The 21,417-nt window shown below is 32.9% G+C and overlaps 1 protein-coding gene across 27 annotated transcripts in view; it reads right to left on the bottom strand.

Annotated features, from left to right (window-relative positions):
* Snap91 (synaptosome associated protein 91) overlaps positions 1–21,417 on the bottom strand; it is a 114,961-nt gene that overhangs the window by 41,070 nt on the left and 52,474 nt on the right. For 16 of the 27 annotated variants that reach the window (XM_076859949.2, XM_076859952.2, XM_076859957.2 and 13 more), the window contains exons 7-10: positions 17,859–17,965; positions 13,356–13,397; positions 6,564–6,634; positions 1,307–1,334 (exon numbers count right to left, since the gene is read on the bottom strand). In XM_076859949.2, coding sequence (XP_076716064.2) covers positions 1,307–1,334; positions 6,564–6,634; positions 13,356–13,397; positions 17,859–17,965 — 248 coding nt within the window. Of the gene's footprint in view, positions 1–1,306; positions 1,335–4,516; positions 4,523–6,563; positions 6,635–13,355; positions 13,398–17,858; positions 17,966–21,417 lie in introns of all 27 variants that reach the window. The other 11 variants (XM_076859956.2, XM_076859958.2, XM_076859963.2 and 8 more) reach the window with 2 other exon arrangements.

Below are 21,417 nucleotides of genomic sequence, written 5' to 3'. Positions count from 1 at the left end.
TTTGGCCAGAATGTTGAAACAGACCATCTTGCATTTCATAACACTCTACTTAGTGGGCAAATGTTGGAATTTTTCACATAGACATGATGGTTTTAAACCTGGATTTCTATTAGAAAAACCAGAAAGTTTTCTGCTTGCTTGTTTAATTTGATTGTTTGAGGTCCTGAGGGGATTTTAAGCAGCCAGCCAGCTGGACATTGGCACAGTACATGGTGTCTGGGAATCAGCAGCACAGTCAAAATGACAGCCTTGAATGTCTGTAATGACATCTATTCTTCAGTGAAATTTGCCAAAGAGGAATGAGCACGTCTATTACACTTTCACCTGAGAGATACAATGGCCAATGTGAACTGCAGACCTATGGAAATAAATGCGTTTACCACTGATAATCCTAATCCTGTCTTTCAGCATGCTAATAAAGAGATGGGGAGGTAAAGGAGTTACTAAAACTACTGCAGCAGACTGTCTAAAGATTGGTTTGTGGAAGATGCCTAGTTACATTTTTTTCTCTGCCATTAAAACCTGCTTTGTACCTTGTATATTACTTATCTCAGGCTCTGATTCAGAGTATGTGAAAATGCTTTCAAACCAGTAACACATTACATGGATGCGTTTGTTTACAGTTGTAACGTTAATAAGTGAAAATCTCTCCTACTTTAAATACTTAGTACCAATAGAGGAATAAGTTACATATAACTATACTACATGGGACTGATAAGCTTAATATAAAGGAGAACATATAAAAACACATCTTACCTTTTCTCAAAAAAATTAAACCATATCCCTTGCAATTATACTTTCGGATATATACCTCAAAGAATTGAAAGTAGGAATCAGATAATCCTTATACTCATGTTTACAGCATCTATTATTCATCATATCCCAGAGATGGTGGCAACTCAAGTATCCATTGACAGATGAATGGATTAACCAATTGTGGTGTGTACACACAATGAAATATTATTTAAGCTTAAAAAGGCAGGAAATTTTGGCACATACTCTACTATGGCTGAACTAAGAAGACATGTTAAGTACAATAAATCAGTCACAAGAAGATAGATACTGTCCAGAGTAATGAAGTTCATAGAGACAGAGATTGAATGGTGGATAAATGGGAATTTTTGTTTAATGAATATAAAAAAAAGAATATAGACTTCTATTTTTGGAAGATGAAAAAAGTTCTGGAAAGGTATGTGCTGATGGTTGCACAGCAATATATATATATTTTTATACTTAATGCCAGTGAACTGTACAGAGATGGTAGAATGGTTATAAAAAATCACACTAAAAACAAAAACAAACTTACCTTACTTAATGGAGAGGGAGCACCAGATCTAAAAGGCAACATAAGAAAATTAAAACTGAATACACAAGAATACATTTGTAAAAGCATTTAAGTTTGATAACACTTTGTCTAGATTAAACTGCTTATAGTTTTTTTTCAAGTAATGAATAAGCTATTAAAGTATTCTTTAGTCTTCTGCTCAGTTATAATGTCCTCTTTCAATATTTCCTACTGGCTTAATTACTAGTACTAGAATTTCTGGAATTAAAAATTATTTTCTCTCTCCAAGAGATTCATTTCTTTCAGCCAATCATTATTGCCTGTGCCCATCAAAATCAAACTATCAAAATTGCGGTTTTAAAGATTCGCTAAGACTTGAGAAAAAACATGTTATATATAATTTATAAAAAACTCATTATTTAACAAATTAAAAAACTCACTAAGGTTAACATTATGTTAACCTTATATTGCTGTTTTTAGTCATATTGTAATTCATAAAAGCAGAAAGCCGAGGAAAAATATCTCTGTGTTCCCTGAGTCTGAAATATGACTCAGTATCCATATTCACACTCCTGAAGTGTGTCTGTTTTTATTTTCATGGCTGTAAAAAAAATAACCGCTAGTAAAAACACTTCTATCATTCTGTTATGACTAGTGGAAGTTTGAAAAAGAGCAGCAACTTATTTCTAAGAGAGTAAAGGAACATTGAGAAAGACTAAATATTATTTAAAAGTTAGATTACTGGTAGCATTGACCATTGTACATCATGTCTAGAAAAGGATCCATAAACAATTGCCTGAATAGCTTACTCACATGAACTGGTAGAAAAATGAATCGTGAAACAAAATGAAGACAGTAAATTTTAGTAAGATGGTGTTCTATTCATCTACAGAGAAAATAGCACATATAGTAGTAGCAAAACAAAACTAGCAGAAGGTAATTGGAATTTTGTACAATATTATGATCCTTTTCCACCAATTGATCAATAGTATATGCCAGATTAATATCTTTTCCATGTATATGTACCTATAATTTCTCATTTCAAATGGTCTACTGAAAGAGATTCACAGTATTTTCTCTAACTATAGGAACTTACTTAGGAACTTAAAAATCTAGTACAGCATAAGACTGAAAATTCTCTCATTTTTCACTAATAATTTCTCTAATTCTACCTTTTATAACAACAAAAAAAAAAGAAAAAGAAAAAGAAAGCATGTCATTTGACATGGTCTCTTTCTTAGATTTAAATTAATTTCTCAGGAAACATTCATGAGTAAATTCTTTGCAGCATTGACACAATGACAAATATTAATATAGAAAAGAGAATTGAGAATAAGCATGAACTTTTGAAATATATTCCCCAGCCAATAAATAAAAAATGACATCATATCTTCTGCCCTTTAGTAAGAATAAAGTAAAAATGATGGAATTGAGTTTCTTATTGTTAAAGAACATCATACTCAAAGCTAACTGTGAAAAATATAATTGGCAAAGGAATCCATTTGTGAAACACCCAAGAAGAAAGGATTACTAAATGGTACTTGTAGTTATCCCATGGATGAGCAAATGAAAATCTCTATTGTCTCTGTTGAGCTATTATCCCACTTACCACATCATAGTTTAATTGTCTGTTTAGCTATCTGTCTTCATCCCTGGATGCTACGTTCTTAGAAGGGAAGGAACTCATCCTGTTGTTTTATATCCTAGCACTCTATGTAGCACCTGGCGTTTTCTACACTATTTGAAATTTTAAACAAGAATGCATTCATTTATTCATTTTAAAACCAATAAGTTAACCAGAATTCTTAAAAAATATATTTTCTGTGAAACTAAGCTGTCCAGATGGGAGACCTCTGTTCCCCTTGACCAGATTTGGCTTTTGTCCTGACTTAATAAAAAAAGGTGAGAACCAAAGGATCTCCCATGGGTTGTAGCTTTAAAAAGCATCGTTAATCACTGAATAAAATTGGAGGGCTTCTAGGCTTAGAAGGTTAACATCTTGCCTGAGTCTCATCATTCTTTAATGGTAAATTCAAGGCTCTACTCCAAGTCTGTCTGCTGCCCAGAGCCTGTGTTGGTATCCTTTCCAGTTTGCCCCACTAAAAACACAAATGAGCCAGTACATTTGTTCCTTTCTTACACAACACATAAATTGCTGCTTCGTATTTATTCCTTGCTTGAGATCCCATCTTATTGTTGGTCACTGCCCTTAATGAAAGAAAATACTATAACCTTTTATATATAGGTAATGATGTTTATTAAAGAGCAATACCTTTAAAAAAAATTTCTTCTAGAGAAATCAAGCACATAGTGAACTGAGGCAGAAAAACTAACACAGTGTGATAATTTTAGAGGGACTGAATGACCCATCGGGTAATCTATTCTAAATTCTGTACAATGCTATGATCAAATCCATGAATTTTTACTATGAACACAGCAAATACTAAGGTTTCCTTCCAATATGGTAATAGTAAGCTGTCAAAGAGGAAATTTTGTTATTTCTTACTTATTCACAACAATAATCCCTACATAGTTTTGCATATAAATGTTATAAAAAGACAGAGATGTGAAAAACCTATCTTCATCTTCCAAATAATCTTAATTACAAAAGACATCTTGGTTTCTTGTATTGTTCACATTTAATAAACACACATGTAGGATAAAATAAATGTCTCCCTTTTGTCCTGTTGACTAGTAGAAACAAATAATTCACAAGGGTGTATTATACCATATCACACACAATTTCAAAAGTAAACATCTGTGGACATAAAGTACTAAATATAAAGAGCATAAATATTTTACATAGCAGATTTCTAAATGCTTCATTTTAGGTATATACTTGATTAGAACTTGGAATAGTTTTATACTGCTACTAGATGAACAAAGAAAATAATTTCAGGGAATCCATTTTCTTTATAAAAGTCTTTTGGCACTTCTGGGGAGGAAACTTTTGACTACTCAACAAATAAAAATTCTTTGATTTCTAAAATTGAAGATAGATATTTATACACCTAAAATAGGTTGTTAGTCTAGATACAAGAAGACCAAAAGAAAGTAAAACCATTTATGCCAGTCACCTTGGAAGACAAAAATAAAGCATAATGAAAAAACACAGATGCGTAAAATGAAATCAATTTTAATGTTCTCAATACTACAGGTGGAATCTAAAAGAGTGTTTTTGCATTTTTAGTAATTACAAAATGCAAAAAAGTCACTCTATGTAGTACTCACCCTTCACTTAAGTTCCCAGGTAAGCACGAACATACAAAGAAGAAAATAGTTAGCTATTATAGCTTATTTATTTTCAAAATAGGGAATAAGCAAAAGACAATTCAAATGTGGTCTCAGCCAATTCAGAAAAGAAATATGACAAGCATAAAATGATTTTAAAGGGAAGAGAAAAATTATTCTAGGCAAAAGGTAGTTCAAATGGAATATTATTGAGTTTCATTCTACCTCTTTAGAAATGTTAATTACACCCATGGCTAATTTTTCCAAAATTAGCTTGCAGTGGCCACAAGGGGGCAGATTTAGATTTGAAGTCAGGGCTGAGGAGACATTGGAGCTAGGGAAAGAAGCATCTCTGGTAATAGCAGCATGCTGTTAGCTTTAATGAAATATAAGGGCAAAGCGTGGGCCTAAGCAGAGTACAGGCACCCAGAGGTAAAAAGATCAAGGTGAAACTGGCTTATAGGGTGTGTCTGTAGCTGCCCAAGGGAGAGATCAACTCTAGGGGACCTGTAGGTTTCATTAGTTAATGAGCTCATTCTGCCACAGGAGGAGAGACATATAGCTTCCTGCCTCCATTTGTGTAATTGTAATCCCTAGGCAAATCACTGGGCTTCCCAGATTCCCTAATAGAGGATGGGCCCAGTAATAAACAGACTGCTGCGATTTAATGTAGTCTCACATCAAAAACCTGTTCATCCGTGGCCATACCTAAAGTGGGGCAGACTGTAGTAAGTTCTTGATAAAGCCCTAGAGAGGTTCTGCCATCCATCATTCCTAGTAGCTCTCCATTGTAGCCTGAAAGATTTCTCTACTGTTGTTTATCATCGAAAACATACAATGATTACTATACTCATTTGGAAAAGAGGATAGAAACATCACTTAGCTAATAAAATAATCAGCAAAAAAGTAATATCAAGATGTACAAGCCTAGGTTTTGGGAGAATAGTCAGAAAGAAGAAAGCAGAAAAAAGTGACATTTTGACCATTCTATCATAGGTAAAATCCATGATCAGCCTATAACCCTGCAATGATCAGTTCATTGGTTGTCTCTGCTAATTCCTGCTGTCAAGCTAAACAAAATAGTGTAAAGCTGGTATCATCAACAATGACAGATTTCAAGTTGACTCGACAGGGACACCAACATTGATTGTTTAGATACTGAATTACAAAATAGTTCCTGACCTTTGGAACCAAAAATCTATTGAAGTCACATTTGTTTAAAAAAAATAGCCATAATACAGGGAAATTTATCATTAGGAAGGCTTCATCAGAAATTAGGACTGCAGGCAGCCCTCCCAGGATGCATAAGAGTTACACAGGCAGGACAAAGGTAAGCATCCAAGACTGGCAGAATTACAACTGAACCAGGCACAAAGACCAGAAAGGACTGGGTTTTAAGAACAGAAAAGTTTCATTCCTGCTGGAGAGATGGAAAAATGGAACCTGGACATTTTTTGCATGCAACAAAGAAAAACAATCAAAACTGTAAGTACCAAACAGAAAGGTTAAAAAAAATCCAGTAAAGTGCACTTATCATTGCTTGATTGCTACTTCCTCTATAAAAAGATCTGAATAAAATGTCAGTAGCTATGCCATGCCTAAGTGGGGGAATACTAAAGTCCTGGAAACTATACTTGAGGATTTTGCTTTCTTCACATTGGGATTGGTAACATAACAGTGTTCAGGATACTTGTAAAACTGTGCTTATTTTTACTCATGACCAACCATTACAGTTTTAATTCTTAACTATGAGAAACTCCTTTGTATTATAGATTCTTTCTAAGGGCAAATATGTAAATCAGCAAGTCCAGTCAATATAGGAATAATCTATTAATCTGCCACATTAGCTTGCAGGTAGACTGCTTACTCATGAGGTCCTACCAACACAAGTAACACAAAGGGCAGGGGTTCTGTGGGAACCCCCCCAAATTACAATATAGCATACCCTGAAACTATAGTAGTATAAGTTTACCATGATAAATCTCATTCTTATAAAGAACGATCCTAGTATTTTTTATCTTATTTAGAATACACAACTAATGCGTACTTGTTTCCAGGTTTCTTTCCTTCTAATGTATTTAGATGTTGTTCAAGGGTCTCCATAAGACTGCTGGGAGCCTACAATAAGAAAGTAAAAATAAATGTCTGCATTGTTTTCTTTCAAAGTAAACACACTGTAACATTACTGTAACTTTGCAAGGTGGAAGTTTATGGGTGGAGCCCAATATTCATGTGAGATAATTTCATTTTAGGTTCTTCTGGTGTTTAAATATTTAAGATCCATGGAATCTCAGGTCGGTCCATCTTCTACTAACTCCCCTGCATACCAAATAAACTTTCAGCAGGTTTTCAGTATAGAGGCTACATTGGACAGACTTTACTAAGATATTACTTGAATGTAGTATACTCAAATCAAGTTCACAACCTTCCCATAAAGCCATAGTGGAAGAAAGAAAGTGCCCAAATAGGAATTTATAGAAATTTGAAAATATAGTAAAACCTCACATTGAAATATTAAGAAAAACTGTTATCATATTTAAAAATGGAGACTAAGTGAGAGTTGGGGGAAAAAGAATACAATTTAATAGACATAATAATTAAAATTTTATTATTGAGCTATTTAATTTATGTATATAATAAAGTAAGACTAAATAATACATTTCAACTCTTAATTAAGAAGGTCATGAATGTTTCTTTCTATAAATAAAATTTCAGGCAATAAAAAGTGATGTACTGTATATTAGAAGAGAAATAATAACTTCATACAAATATTTGACCCAACCTATTTCTCAAGCATTATAAATTTAATTTCATCTTTCTCAAATAATTTTAACCCAAACTAGACCTTAACAGCAGCACAGGCACTCAAAGAAAAGCATTTCATGAATGAATGAAACAACAAACTACATTTCAGATACATTTAATTTTGATAATTGTTCTTTAATGTGAAACTACTTCTGAAGGACGTCACAGTAACTATGCTAACTGCAAAACTGACTTACAGAATTTGAAGAAATTAATATAATTACATTTAAATTATATGTTTAATGACAAAATAAAATTCTTATTAATTTTTTTTAATTTTAAAAGTTTAGAATATATACGATTTATTTAAATTTTATTGATAAACTTATAAACTCAAAATTATAAATTATTAATCACATAATTATATGATTGTAAATGTAAATACTAAGTGAAACAAAACACACCAATTTGTAAATATATAAAAATTACTAAGTGAATGAAAATATTAACTTGATCCAAGTGACGGAGGTGTCGTGGGAAGGGACAGCTCTATTAGTGTTATCTAAAAAGCTTTGGACTAAATAAAAAATAAAATAAAAATTATCAGGGGACATAATAAATTTAGAAAATTATAAAAATTAGAATTTTAAGATATAACTCAGGTAAAAATCAACATAGAAAAATAAATTCTAGTAAGCTGCAGCTAAGGATATAGTTGTAAGTCTTAAAAAATAAATTTTTAAGAGAGATAAAAGAAATTTTGCTTTATATACCTGATTGTAAACCATAAGGAAATGCTCATTGAAAACAGAACATACATTGCAAACAATATTTATATAGAAACATATATAAGTGATTTCAAAATTTTTAGATGGATTCATATCTGATAATTCCAAAATTGTCATGCTATTTGTTGGTGATGCTGAACATGGTAATGATGATGGAACTAGGAGACCTGTGCATATGAATTAAACTTTTTTACATTCAATTTGTTTACATTCAATTAATTTGTTGTTGTTGTTGGGATGTGGTAAGGAAAAAAATATTGAGTCATGGAAAATCTTGTCAGAAGACATGAGTTCTGAGTATTATATGCAATATATAGAAAGAGTGATCCTTTGTTAGACTTAAATTTAAAATACTGTCTAATAAAAATAAATGATACTTATAGTCGTGAAATAGAGAACAACATTTATGGGATAACAAAAGAGGTCATATTTTCTCCTTTAAAGTTCCTTAGGTATTTTAAACAAATCACCATGAAGATAGCCTGCAATTTCATTCTTCTTGTAGAATTTCTTAAAAATTTAACTGAGAAAATTGGAAAATGAAGTAGAAGTCACAAAAATCACATGAGTTGAAATAGAAATCTGACAAGGGAATTCAAGCCTGTAAAACTGACTCTGGATTTAAAGGGGGTTATTTAGCAATACACAGCACACGAAATTAAATTTGGAGCTTTTTAATCCCAGAGGTTTTAAAAGTGCTTTATAATTTACATTTATTATAGGGACATGAAAAAAATCTAAGAGAAACAAATTCTTAAAATGTCTTAGGGAAAAAAAAGAAAGGCAAGTTAATATTAATGTCTAGGAGTGCACGAATGTGTGTCTTCTCCACTGTCTATGGCTCTAAAGGACTTCCTGGACTGCAGGAGACAATAAATGAAAATGGTCTACATTTCCAAGGAGCAAAACTTTGAGAATACCTCTGCTGTTGTAAAAGAAACTCCAGATAACAAAGTATAATTAGCACCCTACTTAGATTTTCTCATTTAAAAAAAGGCAAAGTCAATGATCAAATCAGATGGAAACACCAACCCAAAGAATAAATCAGACTATGAGAGCTAATAGAAAACAGCAATATTTCCATGGTTACCAATGCATGGGGGTATAGTCTTTAAAAAGAGACTTGACTTTACCAGTAGTTTTCAGATCAACCAAATTCCTGACATCAAATCCTAAGATATTTTTCATACATGGAGATATTTTAAATTGGGAACACACACACACACACATACACACACACACACACACACACACACGCACCACCCCCCAAAGAAATAATATTTGAAAAGCATTTTCTTGAAATAAATTAATAGCTGAGTGTAATGCCCAGGATCCAAAAGGGAGAATTCATCTACAATCCAGATGCTTTAGATCATAAAGCATCATTAAAAGCAATGTAAAAGGAGCAATCAAAAGATTCAAATTTTTTATCATAGTCCGAAAGAAACCATTTGAAAGTGCTGGGAAAAATACTAGTTCCGACATCATATTTACTTCTTACCTGAAACATTACTTTTAAAAGTATTTTGAAAATTTCACTGATATTTATATATGTATATGTATGTGTATGTATACACCCATATTGTACTGGGGATTGAATGCAGGGCTGCTCTACCACTGAGCTCCATCTCCAGAACTTTTTATTTTTTAAGAAGGGTCTTACTAAGTTGCCTAGGTTGGCCTCAAAATTGTGATCCTCCTGCCTCAGCCCTCCGAGTTGTGGGATTTCAGGCATGTACCATTCTGGCATAATCATTTAAATGCAGTGATGATTACATGAACAAGTTATAAAGGACTACAGATGACTACCGTGGTACTTAGTGTGTATTCTCTAACCTAAAAGATATACATTAAACTCTTCCATTTTGCTGCAAGAGGATTTTTAATTATTTATTATTTATTTATTTATTTACTAGTTATGAGAACTGATTTTTATGGGAAGTCCCTTTGGTCTACATCACTTCTTTAAAGCTATCCTGTTAGGTATTTTTGTCTATTGCTAGGGCTAGATTCAGTAGTCATGGTAGCCATGGAGAAGCCTGACGGCAAAACCTAATCTCAGGGGACTTAAACTGAGTCCATACAATCTGTTTTTTATGACTCATTTCTCAACTAATCCTAGCCTGACGCTACCTAAAGGATTAAACTCAGAACATCACAAGTTTCAGCTCAGACCTACTGTACTATCATAGTTGGTCTAAATCCCTAGCTTGGTTAGAGACCTCCATCAGCCCCGTGGAAGGGGCTCTAAATAAGAAATTATGGAGGACCTTCAGCTCTGTCTCCCATAATCCCAAAAGAATAATTAAGAAATTTCAGAAGCATACTATACTCTTGTATGAATTTAAATGTACACAGGAAAATTTGACCAGATGAATTTTTGTTTTTAAAATTTCTCTTGTTGTTAATGAACCTTTATTTTATTTATATGCAGTGCTGAGAACTGAACCCAGTGCCTCACACATGTGAGGCGTTGTACCATAGAGCTACAACCCCATCTGTAGATGAATTTTTCTGAGGAGGTAATTTAAAAATAAATGTTGGGCTGGGGTTGTGGCTCAGCGGTAGAGTGCTCGCCTAGCACGTGCCAGATGCTGGGCTCAATCCTTAGCATCACATAAAAATAAGTAAATAAAATAAAGATATTGTGTCCAACTACAACGAAAAAAATATTTTAAAAAGTTAAAATTCGAGTTTATGTGGCTCTTAAGGTCATTACAAAAGCAGAGGATAGACTGCTACCAGAGTCTAATGAATCCCTATCATAGAACAGCTTCTATTAGAAGATTTTGCCTCTGGGAAGGTGAAGTTTATTCCCCAAATTATGAAAACAAACATCTTGTATCATTAAATACAATACGTCTCTGGACTTCTTCAGAAATTATATAAATTATAATAAATATATGGTATTATTAAATATTAAACTCAAGTATGTGAATGTATGCACAGTCTTTTTTCAATGATATGCTACTATTTTATTTTTATTATTTATTTTTCAGGGTACTGGGAATTGAACCTAGTGGCACTGTACCACTGAGTTACATCTTCAGTCCTTTTTATCTTTTATTTGAGAGTCTTGCTAATTTGCCCCGACTGGCCTTGAACTTGTGATCTTTCTGCTCTGCCTCCCAAGTAGCTGGGATTACAGGTGTGTACCACCGCACCCAGTTTATCATTCTCCAGTTTTAAAAATCAAAAGATACTTAAGTAGTCTCCTAAATCTTTCCTAATGTCCATTTAGACTGTGCCCAAACTAAGACAAAGAAGGACCTATTCTTTTTTTTATTTAATGGATTTTATTTAAAAAAATAAAATAATTAATTTTTACTTTATGACTTTTGTATCTGGTTTGATTTTTTTATACTGAGGTCATGAATTATTACTACTATTATTATTACGACTGCGGAATGCATTACAATTCTTATTACACATATAGAGCACAATTTTTCATATCTTTGTATATAAAGTATGTTCATGACAATTCATGTCTTTATACATGTACTTTGGTTTTGTTTGCATTAGAATTCTTATTACACATATACACCACAATTTTTCATATCTCTGTTTGCATATAAAGTATGTTGACACCCAATTCGTGTCTTCATATATGAACTTTGGGTAATGGGGATTAGCAAGATAGTGGAATGTGATGGATGTCAGGACCTATTCTTAACTGAGCTCCTTTCCTTAACAAAATATCTAGTTTTCATTTTATCTTACAGTGAGGTTTGTCTACAGTGTTAAAATAAAGATGACTTTTCATTTCTAAAAGGAGTTCATTGAGATAAATATTTTAATGTACATCTTTTTAAAGTTAATTTATATTATCTATCTTGGATAAAAGCATGTATAAATGAAACTAGTCATTTTTGTTTAATGAATTACAAAGATAAATTTACTTCTAATAAGGAGATTTTTTTAAAAAATATTTATTTATTTATTTTTAGTCATACACAATACCTTTATTTTTTTTATTTATTTGTATATGGTGCTGAGGCAAGCACTCTACCACTGAGCCACAACCCCAGCCCCTAATAAAGAGAGTTTAAAATAATATTTTATGTAACCTTAATTTTTTCCCTACTCAAATTATGTTAATATCTTATTCAGGCACACACTTACTCTAAGAATATTATTGTCTCATAGTAGCAGAAATATTTTATATGAATATTCTGTCTAATAGAAAGAGTTATCTCCCAGTTTTTAAACTAAAACACACAACTGTCATCAAATTTTGAACTGCTAAATTTTACTTATGAAGAATTCTTGATATTTGAGAGGTATTTTAATAATACACATACAGAAAACTATTTCTTTGTGTGTTCCCAATTTTTAATAAAAATTTAAAAATCAACATTTTAAATATGTAAATATTTAAAGACATTTAAGGATATCAAACAATTAAAAGCACTTTGATACTACTAAAAAGTGGGTAACTTATTATGATGATTTCCTTCTATTACATGACTTTTTGAGTTTATAGACCGAAAAATTCATAATATTTGTCATGGTAAGATAGCAGTTCTATATTCTCTCCCATCATTTCTATAACAACATTGTTTCTAGTTAAAGGACATGCTATTTGGGACTGAAATTTACCATTACAGAGTGATTAAGCAAAAACTGCTTCTTTCAGTTATGAGAAGGATTGTACACTATTCTGCAACTGTGAATGACGCCCTGTTCTCTCCCAGGAGTTGGATGCTGTACTCTCCTGACAGATAAAAGGATTGATAATCGAGCCCCTCTATTGTTGTTGCTTACTCGATGGACCCTCCTCAAATCACTGATCTATCACCACTATATTTTTTTTAAAAAATCGTTTTTCTTTTATGTATAGGAATTCCTTCTCTTCACAGGGGTGACAGACTCAGCGTAGTAGGACTGTCACATCTGAGTTCTGGCCTTCTTCATATAAGGGACGCCTTGAAAAACTAGGAGGACAAGCTGGAAAGAAAGTTCCAATGTTCTGATTGCCTACCAATAGTGGCTTTTCATGGCTTTTTTTAACATTATTCAAGGTTTCCTTCTGACTCTAGTTCAAGAATGAAAAGATGAACTCAATTAGTAAAGTCAGTTGTCGTCGCTGAAGAAGAAATTACATCTTAAGGGCAGGAAAACTTTCCCATTGCCTCCAGAAACATAGTCAATAACTAGAAAGAATAGGTAAGATAGAATAATTTCTAAGAAAGTTGGTTGACCTAAATTCAAAATCCATTAAGCACAGAAAAATATGCCTATTTGTTGCAACATCTGGAGTAATAATTTCATGCATACTGAGTTTTTCCATTGAGAGAGTCACTTACCTGTGTGAGGTCAGGAATGTCACCTTTATCAATACCAACTTGCTGTGGATTTAAAAAATAAGAAATTACTTAGTGGGATTTTTACAATTGTTTTCAATTAACGGAAGATCACCACACAGAATAAAACCACAGCTCAATCTTGTAAAAGAATTCATACATAGATATAGCTTTTAAATATATGCTCTTTATTGAGTTTTCCACTCAACAGAGCAATGATTTCATTAATATAGTTACATATAACAAATTTTTAAAATTTTACTAGAATCCAAAGTAAGTGAAAATCAAATGAAGCATAAAATTTAAAGTATCTTCCATGGTTAATAGCAAGTAAAATCTAAGAAGCTGCTTAGACAAAATTTTAATAATTATGCCTACTAAGTTCTCTTGACCCTGAATGTTTACATAGTTTTAATATAACTTGTTCAGGGTGTAGTTTCCACCTTCTCTCCCACAGAGAGAATCATTTATGAGAAATAAATAGATACATTTATTTTGCCATTCTCATACAAATAATAGCATATTATACACACTGAACTTATATTTTTTGTGCAGTAATATATCTTAGAGACACATCCATATCAAAGCACAGAATGTCTTCATTTGGGGGGTGGGTACCAGGGATGAACTCAGGGGCACTCAACCTCTGAGCCACATCCCCAGCCCTATTTTGTATTTTATTTAGACACAGGGTCTCGTTGAATTGCTTAGTGCCTGACTTTTCCTGAGGCTGGCTTTGAACTTGCAACCGTCATGCCTCAGTCTCACGAGCCAGTGGAGGCATGCTCCACTGAGCCCAGCAAATGTCCTCATTTTTTAGAAAGCTGTGTAGAAATCTGTATAGAATTTTCCTGTCTTGTGGTTTATTTAATGAGTCATTTAGTAATGGACATTCGAATTGCTTCCAGTCTCTTGCCACTGCAAGCAATACTGCACACACCATTTTGTATGTGTAGAATATATTTGCAGAAGTGAAATTACAGGGTGAAAACATATACAAATTGATAATTTGGACAGCATGGGAGTAAGTGGGTGAAAGAGGGGGAGGGGAAGCAAATATGAGAAAATAGATTTGTAGATCAGAAAATTACCAAAATTTTTAGTAAGTTCAAAATAAAAATTTGAGGATAATATATCACTTTTAATTTTATCACTTTATATAGATAATGAAATTGATGCTTGAAGAAACAGAGTGGGTTAAATCAAGGTCTCCTTGAGAAATGGAGTGTTTTGATCATGCTGAAAGAAACACAGAAGCAAATGCATGAAGTAAAATCACTGGGCTCTTAAGAAGGCAATATGGCAAATAGGAGATTAAAATACCCATTTGTAGTAGGGCAAGGTGGCACATGCCAGTAATCCCAGATACTCGGGAGGTTGAGGCAGGAGGATTGCTAGTTTGAGGTCAGCCTGGGCAACTTAGTGAGACCCAAATACATAAAATTAAAAGGTCCAGGGACGTAGCTCACTGGTAGAAGGCTCCAGGGATTAATCCCCAGTACTGCAACAGACAAAGACCCCAAACCATTTGTGTCTTGACTACCTTCTTCCTTCCTTCCTTCCTTCCTTCCTTCCTTCCTTCCTTCCTTCCTTCCTTCCTTTCTTTTTTAATGGCTAGAGCCATCTTTCTTGGCCTGGCAGGATTGGGATTTTGGCAAGATAATTCTTTGTTGGCTGATCTGTGCATTATGGAATGCCTAGCAACACCCGCAGCCTCTATTCTGCAGAGGCTAGTAGGATAGAGGGTGACCTTAGGGGTGACTAGTAGTAATTACCTTTAGGGTAACTACTAAAAATGTGTCTCCAGATGTTGTTCCCTAAAGAGGAGAGGGGAGCAAAACCACCCACTGTTGAGATCAGTTGTGGATATGGAGCACTGGCCCTCATCTCTCTGGATCCAATCATGCTGTAATTCAGCATTCCAGATTTTACCTTCTAATGACTAAAGTCTGGATTTAGAGAAGTCACTGAGGCCTCCTTAATGTCATTTATATTATTATGAATGATTAAAGTAACTTTATTCCATTTATTACCATACTTTAATACCTCTTTGCATAGTGAATTTAAAAATATTAACATGAATGGTGGAAGCATTTTAAAAAATGAATACATTATGAATATCTAATACTGGAGTCACTTTGGAAAAAGGTGATGTGCTTCCATTAAATGGATAATTTTGTTAAAAGATACAATGTAGGAATCCCTTGTCAAGGTTACTATTTTCACTGCCATGAACTTTGGAATCACAATGTGATTGGAGGGTTGGAGGTAAGGTGTATGACAGAAATTCATTACTCTTTATCTACAAACATTCTGGGAGACAAATAAGAATAACTTGGTTCTACAAAAAGGAAGAGTGTTTAGCAGAAATGTCAAACACATGTAAAACAATCATTTTACAAAGTTTCAGTTATCTGCCTTAGGAGAATTCAGTGTAAGAATCTAAAATGTTGGCTTGCCTAGGACAGGTGAGGCCCTGGGTTCAATCCTCAGCACCCCATAAAAACAAATAAATAACATGAAAATTGTTCAACTACTCTATATGATGGACAACTTACTGCTAATATTTCCTGAATATCCAATATGCATTTATGCATTGTTTGTTTTATTCTGTGGTGCTGAGAAATAAATCCAGGGCCTTGCACATAATAGGCCAGCACTCTACGATTGAGCTATACCTCCATCCTTATTTATAGTTTTTCAATGAAATTCTAAAAGTTTTCTATGGACTATTCAGGAAAAATGTACTAACTACAAGTAGTTTTACAAAGTATGAGCCCATACATACATATACCACACGAGTGCTGTTTGGTAGAGAGAAAAGGTTTGCACATCTGTTGAAAATTTTCTGTATTAACCAATCATAATCATAATCACTCAACACTGCCTTCAAATTATGAGTAATACAACTGAAATATGAAAGAAACTACAAATGTTTAGGGTTAGTCCACTGTGGTCTAAATGTTTATTCTATTAAAATCATGTCGTCAATTAATATCCATTCTATAAAAAAAATCTTACTTATAATGTTCAAATAAAAATGCATTATTTATTATTCAGTTATTTAAAGACAGACTCTTTTAATGGCCGAAGTTTAGCTAGTGCTAACATGAGGCATCAATAGGCATAAATAAAATCAAATTTTACATGTAAAAATAAGAGTGGACAAATAAGTAGCCCTTTTCTCATGGAGCTCTTGAGCCCAACCTTTCTGCTGATTAGAGAAGTATATTCCTCAGACTGTCACATGTCCAGGTCCTTACTCACACCCAGTAACAAAGGGGAAGATTGAGGGGCAAGTGCCTCAGGATTTAGTGGAACAATGAAATAATCTTCTGCTCTGAGTGCTTGGGCATAATTCTACTAGATTTACTGATAATTATGGTTAAACCATGGGAAAATCATACCAAATAGACAATTAAATCGATGTAGTAGCAAAAGTAAAAAATTTAAGCAGTTCTAGTCTTTCTTAACAACAACCAACATCAGTAAATCCAAGAGTAAACACACACAAACATGCTTGCTTTAGTGTATAGGTAACATATATAAGCTCATATTTATCTTTTACTTCCCATATTATATTTAAAAACAGATTTTTATTCTGATTATGTGTTATATGTGTTGAAGTTCAAGAACCTGCATTTTGTGATAGTACTTTGATCTCATTTGAGTGAGATAATGTGTGCCTTTTGGCACCTTTGAAATTGTGTGTCTAAAACGTGTGTCCTTAGGTTATATTCTCAGAATGACAAATAACTCAGGATGGCATCAATGCTCCACCACCCATGGTGTTGTATGTTTTGCTGCTGAGCCTCAGATTTACGTCACACTGCACTTTGGTTAGTCTCTAGGAATCACTTAGTTGTCATGTGAGATAAAAACCCATGGATCATCCTTCCAGAAGACTCCAATAGCAATATTAAAATTTTCAAACCAGTATTATAAATTCAATAATTGGATTTTGTAAAAAAAATATAACAACTTACAGATAGCCTCAGGATCACAAACTGTATAATTATGGTTATTATGATTAGGTATAAAGAAATATCCTAAAGAAACAATTTATAAACTTTATAAAATGAATTATCCTTTGTGTTTTATTTTTCATTGTGCATCAATCATTGACAATGTAAGGAAGGTCAGAATTTATGACTTACATGTTAAGAACAATGAACAGATTTTTCTAAAACCAATCTAGGGTTCAGTAATGAGGAATAAAAAATAGCCATTAGGGAGGATAAAGTATCTTGCAAAGGACCATCTTGCAATGCAGAAATGATCTTATTAGACAAGAAAGATTGTAGATTCATCATTTGATTAGAAGGTTGTGTAGGTTATAGCTCTGAATAACAGGTTGGGTGAGATGACTTCTAAGGCCACTCTGAGCCCAATAACTGTGACTTGGTGGCAGATATCTTGCCAAATTATGCATTCTGCTATACACTACAGATACATGAACTAGTAGTTTTAAAATTACATTTCCCCAAAAATATTGATATTACTTACCTCTGCAACCTTGAGAAATTCAGATACCCGTGTCATTCTAGTTAGAAATCGTTTGTAAATTTCTAGAGCATCTTTACATTGTCCTTTCTTCATTTCAAAAAACTTTTCTATAAGAGATAAAGTAATAAGCAATTTGAAAGAAGTATTCTATTTTATTCCAAGCTTATGTTGGGATTACTACTTAAAGCTTAATGTTTGAATCAAAACACTTGGCACCAAAACCTATAATTATTAACAAGGGAACAGAGTAGTTTAAGAAAGGTGTATGGTTTAACATAGTCATATATCTCATATGAGATTATTTAAATAATAAAAAGTTAAAGTAGAAGGATACATGAACTGTCTAAAAGGTTCAATTCATGATCTATATATCACAGTATTTAGTCTTAGAAAATAGCAAATTCTTTCTAATAACAGCCTCAAATTTTCTGACTGTATTCTACAGCATTCCTATTTTATTACTAGGTCATTATAAATCAGTAATCAATCAATCTATCTATCTATAGTAGGTTGATAATCTGTAAATCTTTCTAAGTTAAAGAATTCTTTAAATTTTTGTATTCTATATAAATTAATAGCTGCTTTTATGAGTCAAAAATGATTTTTTTCAAACATTATATTTTTGTTATAAAATAGAGGGTTTTTAAAAACTTTTTTATTAATTCATTTTAGTTATATAAAACAATAGGATACATTTTGACATAACAAAAAAGCATAGAATATAATTTTCTCTAATTCAGTCCCTGGCACTTCCTCCTCCCCGCCTTCCCCACTCCCCTCCCTCTACTCTACTGATCTGTGTGCAATTTATTCATAGCTTTTAAAAATTAGTGTCTTGTGCAAAGCCACATCAATGTATATAGCAAATCAATTCACAATAGTTAAGCTATAGAACCAACCTAAGTGCCCTTCAACAGACGAATGGATAAAGAAAATGTGGTATATATACACAATGGAATATCACTCAGCCTTAAAAAAGTATAAGACTTTGGCTGGTAAATGGGTGGAGCTGGAGACTATCAAGCTAAGTAAAATAAGCCAATCCCAAAATTCCAAAGGCTGAATGTTCTTTCTAAAATGCAGATGCTAACGCACAATAAGGGCGGGGGAGGGAAGAACAAAATGGGAATGAAGGGTAGGGGGCATAGGACTAGAAACGTCAGTAGAATGAATTGGACATAACTTTCCTATGTTCATATATGGATACACAATCAGTGAAACTACACATCATGTGCAACTACAAGAATGGGACGTTACATTCCATTTATGAATAAAGATATTATTCATAATCTATCTAAAAGAACAAATAAAGAAATAAAAATAGTATCTTGTGGATATACTTGATACTGGGATTCACTGTGTTGTATTCATGTACGTACATTTGCAAGTTTGAAGTTTGGTCAGATTCATCCCATTGCTCTTCCCTTTTCTATCCTTCTTTCCTCCCCCTCAATCGCCTTGTTCACTCTACAGATCTTTCCAAAATAGAGGAGTTTTATGAATAACATTTGGTTTACCAAACCCATTATGACTTTGCAGCCTATAATTCTTTTTCTCAACCTTATAGACTGAAAAAAGATAGAATTACTTCACTTTTCTCTTTTGCACTTCCAACACTAGAATTCACGATCATTAAGGTAGCATAGCTCTGTTATAACTGCAGTATGAAAATATGTTTTTCTCAGCTATGTTTTAAGGAAAACCAGCACTTTATTCATTCAGTCAATAATTATCGACATTGTAGATGGCAACACAGCAGAGCAATGAATTATAACTGATGGCCAAGTATCTTCTTTATAAGTCCATTATTTTATATTTGCAAATGATTAAACACATGCTACTTTTATAGTCTTCCATAATTGGGAGTTCTTTATGTCATTCAATATGTAATTTTACTACCTCAAAGTATTTTTAATTTTCTCAAGAAAAGTTTAATAATATATAATTATGCAAAGAACTAATTATGTAGGACAACTACTCATTACCTTCTGTTGACAGTCTTCAGGTAATTTTACTTTTAACACAGACCTCCCCTGTAGGGTATTTAAGGGAAGCCAAAAGATCAAGAAAAGAAACACTCACTGTTTTTTACTTGTTAAGATTTGAGAGAGAAGTGAGGTTTTCAAAAAGTGGCTAAATTTGAGGATATTTTCTTTATCTACTCTATCCTGTTTTCCCAATGCTATCAATAGAATCATGACACTATAAGGAATCTTTTTTTTTCATATAAAAATTTGAAAGTAAGAACTTATTATGGAAAAATATAATTTTCCCTCTCTTTATAAACAATCTTCACATAAACAATTTCATATATCTAAATTACTTTTTTACTATAATCTAAATTTATTTATTTGATCTTCAAGCAATGACACAAACTGAAAAATCTAGATTTCCCTTTAGAACTAATGCATTAGGGGCTAGGGATGTAGCTCAGTGTGTAGCATGCATTAGCCCTGGGTTCGATTCCCAATACAGTAAAAAACAAAACAAAGTAAAAAAACAAACGATTGCATCAAAATAAAAAAAAAAAAAATTCTCTGTCTCCTCTGGATTTCTGTATTTTCCATGGTAGTTAGGATTTAGAAAAAAAACACATTAAATCACTATAGCTTTAGGTTATAATCTCACAGCTGTTTCTATAATAGTGGTAACAACACAGAAAGACAACTTGTACTATATACTTATATATGCAAAGCTTGTACTATATACTTATATATGAGGTTACCTTGTTCTCAGAGACCAGGGTAGGATCTAGAGAAAATATTACTTTTACAGAAGGGATAGGTCACCCCAAAATGACACTCTATAATTTTTTATAGTGAAGATAACATATCTTTCAGTATTTGAAATGATCACATTTGACCTTTGTAACATGAATATTTGCAAGTTCTGATAAATCTCCCTTGTATATTAGTATTAATTTTTGAAGGGTAACCTAGGAAAGAAACCAAATGAAAAGGGATCTCATTCTTGAGAGACAAGCTTAGATTTTTCCATTATTACCAATGCCTATTTGTCGGGAACGTTTTTCTTGGAAGTAAGTTTCATGATAGTGATAAAACATTTATGAAGATTTGGAGCACCAAAACTGATCCTAACATTACCTGTAAAGTACTGGTCAGGAAGTCCTTTATTAAACTAACCCACAAAATAGTTATAAGTTTAGTTTCTAGCACTATCTGGTAAACAAAAAACATACTTGCCTCAAAACAGTGAGGATATTCTCTTGCATATCTGTGTTCTAGATAACTTCAACAAGAGCAGCTTGACAATGCTGAATGAAGGCAGCACCTCACCACAACGTTACAAGGCAAGAACACATATTTCCACCACTTTTGAAAAATCTTTAATAGAAAAAGGCACAACTTTCCTTCCTTTGTGCTACTAACATAGCCAGTAGACTAACATTTTCAAGTTACATTTAACAAAGTGTCTTGAATGGTTGGATATGGTGGTGCACTCCTGTAATCTCAGTGACTTGGGAAGCTAAGGCAGGACAATAGAAAGTTCAAGGCCAGCCTCAGCAACTGAGAAAGACACTTAACAACTTAGGGAGACC

This window comes from Callospermophilus lateralis, chromosome 6 (assembly GCF_048772815.1).
Source record: "Callospermophilus lateralis isolate mCalLat2 chromosome 6, mCalLat2.hap1, whole genome shotgun sequence".
NCBI lineage: Eukaryota > Metazoa > Chordata > Mammalia > Rodentia > Sciuridae > Callospermophilus > Callospermophilus lateralis.
The sequence above is the reverse complement of the archived record's forward strand: the minus strand, read 5'-3'. Positions and strand labels throughout refer to the sequence as shown.